Raw genomic sequence first — 6,404 nt, 5'->3', positions numbered from 1 at the left:
GGGAGCTAAAGTTTATTGAGGGAACCATGAATGCCAACATATACTATGACATAATAAAGCAGAGCATGATCCCCTCCCTTCGGAGACTGGGCCACAGGGCAGTATTCCAACATGATAACGATCCAAACACACTTCCAAGACGGCCACTGCCTTGCTAAAGAAGCTGAGGGTAAAGGTGTTGGACTGGCTAAGCATGTCTTCAGACCTAAACTCTATTGAGCATCTGTGGGGCATCCTCAAATGGAAGGTGGAGGAGCGCAAGGTCTCTAACATCCACTAGCTCTGTATTGTCATCATGGAGGAGTGTTAGGATTCCAGTGGAAACCTGTGAAGCTCTGGTGATCTCCATGTCCAAGAGGGTTAAATCAGTGCTGGAAAATAATGGTGACCATGCAAAATATTGACACTTTGGACCCAATTTGGACATTTGAATTTAGGAGTATATAATCACTTTTGTTTCCAGCGGTTTAGACATTAATAACTGTGTTGAGTTATTTTGAGGGGACAGCAAATTTACACTGTTATACAAGCTGTACACTCACTACTTTACATTGTAGCAAAGTGTAATTTCTTCAGTGTTGTAACATGAAAAGATGTAATAAAACATTGACCAAAATGTGAGGGGTGTACTCACTTTTGTGAGATACTGTGTGTATATATATATATATATATATATATATATATATATATATATATATATATATATATATACACAGTATATATAAATATTATTTAGATAATTATATACAATGGATCCTACTATGCAGATCAAATGTATCCCTTTCAGGCTCACATCTCTTGCTGTAATTTATGTGATTTTTTTTATTTTGATCTCATTGGATCTCCTTGCTATGATCACTCTAAAGCCCCATACACACTATCAGTTTTCCTGCTGTTTTTCTCTTCAGGTTTACCAAAACCATGTAGTACAAGGACCTGCCTAATTTAATACAAATTGAAACGCTTGAGGTTTGACCTCATATTAGATGTTTTGGTAAACCTGAAGAGAAAACCATCAGGAAAACTGATAGTGTGTATGGGGCTTAACTTGGTGAATTGAGCCTGCCAGTAATGTCCTGACTAATGTTTAGGAGTAATCACAGTAAGCAGGAATTTTATTTTAGCTTTCTCAGAAAACACAAGATTGTAGAGTATAAAACATAGCCGAACACCACTGCATCTATTTTTCTTTAAATTCAAGTTTGTAGTCAGACAGGGAAGTGATATCATCCATAAACAATAAAGCTTTTTAAATTGAAAGCAATCAGGAGTCCAGTGGAGTGTGGTTATTTTATGCACTTTACACACATTTTTATGCACTGGTAACAAAAAGCTGCAGGTCTCTTTGGAGGGATATCATTTTGGGAGAACAATAGATTGTGCATGCATCTTTAGGAGAAGTGGAGTGTCCAGATTTAAAGGAACACTGAGGCCCCGTACACACGACCAGTTTCCTCGGCAGAATTCAGCTTCCGACCGAGTTTCTGGCTGAATTCTGCCGAGAAACCCGGCCGTGTGTACACTTTCGGCCGAGGAAGCCGACGAGGACCTCGGCGAGGAAATAGAGAACATGTTCTCTATTTCCTCGTTGTTCTATGGGAGAACTCGGCCCGCCGAGGTCCTCGGCGGCTCCAGGACTGAACTGGCCGAGGAACTCGATGTGTTTGGCACGTCGAGTTCCTCGGCCGTGTGTACGAGGCCTAAAGGTTCGTTTTTTATTAGATCAATTGATTGCTGTAAGCAAGAGCATTTAAATATCACTTACCTCGTTTTTCCTTTTGACCTCCAAAATACAGTAATTTAGGTTTGAAAATTAAATTTCCTGTCTCTCCTCTTCTTGCTTTCCACCAGCATCTGAGCCGTTTTCCATGGTGGAAAGCAGAATGTGCTCACCCCCTCCCTATGACTACAGCCCTGCGTGAAGATGCTCTCTTATCCCTCACAGGCATGGAGGCTAAGCCTAATGGGAACTGTAGTTCCCATTAGGCCGTAATGTAGCAAGAATGAATGCGCACCGCAAACCAGGAAGTCAGTGAGAATAATGATTCAGGAGTGCTGGAGGTGAATAAAACAGATCGATTTCAACAGGTATCAAACTAGTTATAATGCAAAACATTTCTTTTTGATTTATCAGCTACTGTCAGACTTTAATTTAAGAGGAAAATATTTTTGTCTTTACAACCCCTTTAATGCTGCATTTGTACTACCTGTACATATAGAAGAAAATATAAATACAATTCCAGAACAAACCTTCTTCACATATTTCTCCTTTGTATCCTGGGGCACAAATACAGACCCCCATGATGCATGCGCCATGGCCACCAGAACAGGTGGGGTCAATACACTGTTCCTCTGGGACATCACACTCCGCTCCTTTCCACCCAGTCCTGCACATGCAGTGACCTTTTTCATATTCACCATTGCCACTGCATAAAACAGGGCACGAATCTGCAAAGATCAATAAAGAAACACAAGGCTGAAAAAGCAATTGTATGGATTTTCTCTGATATCTTTTCATTTAAGGGGTTTTTGATTGCAGCCAGATATTCTATTAAAAGCTAAGGCAGACAATTACATCATGGTGGATGGAATGCCACATTTCCTGGCAACATCTGTTTGACTGTCCTAGCTGACAGACAACAGTAACTACACATTAAGAAGAAGATTCTCTGCCATACTCTCTACAAAATCACCATTTCTTTGCAACATTCAGAATTTCTGGACCTGTAAAGTTATGGGTTTTTTTTGGAACTGGCACCTCGGTCTTAACATGGAGATACTTAAGACTTAAGATGGAGATGCTTAAAAAAGTATTCATACCCCTTGAAATTTTCCAAATTTTGTCGTGTTACAACCAAAAACGTAAATGCATTTTATTGGGATTTTATGTGATAGACCAACACAAAGTGGCACATATTTGTGAAGTGGAAGCAAAATGATAAATGTTTTTCAAACTTTATTACATATATCTGAAAAGTGTGGCGTGCATTTGTATTCAGCATTTAGGCCAAAAAGTTAAATTTTGGTCTCATCTGACCAGAGCACTTTCTTCCACGTGTTTGCTGTGTCCCCCACATGGCTTCTCACAACCTGCAAACTGGACTTCCAGTTGCTTTCTTTCAACAATAGCTTTTTTCTTGCCTCTCTTCAATAAAGGCAAGATCTGTGGAGTGCACAAATTATAGTTGTCCTGTGGACAGATTCTCCCACTTTAGCTGTGGATCTCTACAGCTTCTCCAGAGTTACTATGGGCCTCTTGGCTGCTTCTATGATTAATGCTCTCCTTGCCCAGCCTATCAGTTAAGGTGGACGGCCATGTCTTGGTAGGTTTGCAGTTGTGCAACACTCTCCATTTTTGGATGGTGGATTGAACAGGGCTCAGTGAGATGTTCAAAGCTTGGGATATTTTTTAAAAACCTAACCCTGCTTTAAACTTCTCCATAACTTTATCCCTGACCTGTCTGGTGTGTTCCTTGGCCTTCATGATGCTGTTTGTTCACTAAGGTTCTCTAAGAAACCTTGGAAGGGGTTCACAGAACAGCTGTATTTATACTGAGATTAAATTATACACAGATGAACGCTATTTACTAATTAGGTGACTTTTGAAGGCAATTGGTTCCACAAAATGTTAGTTAGGGGTGTCAGAGTAAAGGGGGCTGAATACAAATGCACGCCATACTTTTCACATATTTACTTGTAAAAAGAATTGAAAATCATTTATCATTTTCCTTCTACTTCACAATTATGTGCCACTTTGTGTTGGTCTATCACATAAAATCCCAATAAAATACAGTTATGTTTTTGTGTGTAACATGACAAAAGGTGGTAAATTTCAAGGGGTATGATTACTTTTTCAAGGCACTGTAGCTGTCCTAATTGGTACCATAATGAAAACAGCTGCAATAAAAGAGTAAATCCACTTTTGTTGAGAAAAAAAAAAAAAAAACATTCCCCTCTGTACGTTGCAAGGATTTTAGTTTTTTTGGGAATATGAAGTATTGTGGTAACTTTTTTTCTGTATATTGTCATTTTTATTATTTTCCAAGAAATTACAAAGTAATATGATCAAACAGAAAATAGAATAACATTATAAAGAAGAAGCTATAACAAGCAATCTGATGGTACAAGCACCAATTTATTTTCCTTTTAACGTTTCAGAAGTTTTGGGTACTAAAATAATATCTGATTTTGGAGATATTACTATGTTTAGTCTCAAAGCATAGAAGAATAATGTACCAAAGTAGTGTAACTTAGTATTACGATTGCTTTAGTAAGGCATTTATAGCAGGATGCTCATAAGAGCCATATGAAAAATTGCAAGGATTCTAACAAACTTTTCTGCAGATTTCTACCTTTTGCTACTCTGAAGAAATTCCTGTGTGCTTGTATGTGCCCATGTATTTTCATCCCATTACATGGGATGTCTATTGACATTTTTGTTGCAGGGGATGCCTGAAATCTGACTCTATCTTAGTGCAGACTTCTGGGAAAATCAGTGAGCCAATCAGGCTAGCAGGAAATTGTTTTTGGGAGGCGTTTGGTACACATTGTGTTTACAGAACACCTCCAGGTAGCCATATTGCATTGCATTGTACAGAAAATTGCAGAGCTGCAGATTGAAAAGGTTATTTTTTAATACCATTCAATTACAATATGGCTTAAATCGCAATTGTATATGCTATATATATTTTACTAATATGCAATTTTTTCCCCAAGAAAGTGGAGTTAGTCTTTTAATTTCAAAGCCTTACATAAATTTCTCACACTGGGCATTTTATAAGCACAATTGCTTTACATATTTAATTAACAAAGCATGTATTTAAAGTGTATCTAAAGCAAGTAGGGAAGGGTTACCATGTCTCTCAGATTTTTATTGCCGTCTTTGGCTCTGCTAGGGAGGTTCACTTTCTCCAGGTTTACCTAGTAACCATTTCCACAAGGAAAAAAGCTCTATCAACTGCCTCCCCTGTATCCATTTGGACTGTTTTTATTAGCCACGAGGAACTCAAAAGTTTATTAGAATGGAGGATGGCAATTAAGTAGACTAATCCTAGGTTCACACCTATGTGTTGTTTAGTGCATTTTGCAGTTTGCAGAAACGCATTACAGTACATTTAACATCCATGTGTTTTGTGGCCGGTGCGTTTTTGGAAAGGGTCAGTGACTTTTTTCCCACGATTTTCGGGTAATAGACTTCAATAGAACAACACCAGAAACACAAGTGTTGTGTTTGTGATGGGATTTTTGATGTGTTTTGTGGGTTTTAATTTAACACTGTATATAGCTGGTTGCTAAGCAGGGGTCGAGAAGCCGGTCGCCGTGTCCATAACAACCGATGAGTTCACCGCTGACACCTGAATGTAAAAATAAATAATTGCCAGCAAAACTGTTTTTTGACAAGTCTTTTATTAAAATAATAATTGCTTTTTCCTTCCCTTTCCTGACCTGCCATTCTGCATGCTCAGATAAGGGTTTGCTATAGATTTTGTGGGGGGATCCCACACCATTTTTTTAAAACATTTTGGTGTGGGGTGTCCCCTCCAAATCCATACTAACCCTGATTGTTTTTGCCAGCAATTTCTTTTTTTTAAATTCAGCTGTCAACGGGGAACCCCACTGACAGGTGATGTCTCATTGGTTGTTAAGGATGCGCCAGCCCCCTGCTTAGCAACCAGCTATATACAGTGTGTTTAAAGTGTGTTTAAAGAGAAAATAAAACACAAAAGGCATGAAAATTGCATGTAAAAACTCATAAAAAAATAGGGTTAGAAAACACAAAATGCACTGCAAAACGTGCCTGAAAAATGCATCAAGCGCAGCCGCATAGATATGAACCTAGACTGAAGCCACGTTCCTAATAAACTCTGCACAGTAAAAGTATCTTTACAGGTCAATGAAGCTGTCTTTTTCCAGACACTGGAACTCAGACCCCAGTAATGTCGAAAATTTATTATGGAGAGGGCACAGAAGAAAATTCCCTAGTTATTGAAGCTAATGGCAGACATCTTTTGGTGTCTGCTTTAAAGCATTATTTATTTAAATATTTTATTGGAACACGAGTACACTTTAAAGCAACCTTGGGGTTTTAATCCCATTGGAAAAAAACATAATCTTTTGGAATGGACACAACTTTGTCAGATATTATAAAACAAGATCAGCAAAAGTGCACGCCTAATTTTATTACCTGGACTTGTAATTTGGGCTATCTAGATATTGGGATCACACGCTGTAAATACAACACAAGGTTTTGGCAGCTGCTAGCTGCCAGCTACCTAAGATAACACTTCACAATTAAAGTAATTAGCAAGCTGTAAATTCTGTGCACATTTTAAGAGCAATTAACCTAACTGATTTTCTTCTTACTACACTGGATGTTCTCTTTTAACCTCTGTTATGTTAGTTAT

The 6,404-nt window shown here is 38.3% G+C and overlaps 1 protein-coding gene across 2 annotated transcripts in view; it reads right to left on the bottom strand.

Moving 5' to 3' along the window:
• The window catches only part of TENM1 (teneurin transmembrane protein 1), a 493,379-nt gene that overhangs the window by 293,059 nt on the left and 193,916 nt on the right, over positions 1-6,404 (bottom strand). For both annotated transcript variants that reach the window (XM_040323926.1, XM_040323927.1), the window contains exon 8: positions 2,251-2,448. In XM_040323926.1, the coding sequence (XP_040179860.1) occupies positions 2,251-2,448 (198 nt within the window). The remainder of the gene's footprint in view (positions 1-2,250; positions 2,449-6,404) is intronic.

This window comes from Rana temporaria, chromosome 9 (genome assembly GCF_905171775.1).
Source record: "Rana temporaria chromosome 9, aRanTem1.1, whole genome shotgun sequence".
Lineage (NCBI taxonomy): Eukaryota > Metazoa > Chordata > Amphibia > Anura > Ranidae > Rana > Rana temporaria.
The sequence above is the reverse complement of the archived record's forward strand: the minus strand, read 5'-3'. Positions and strand labels throughout refer to the sequence as shown.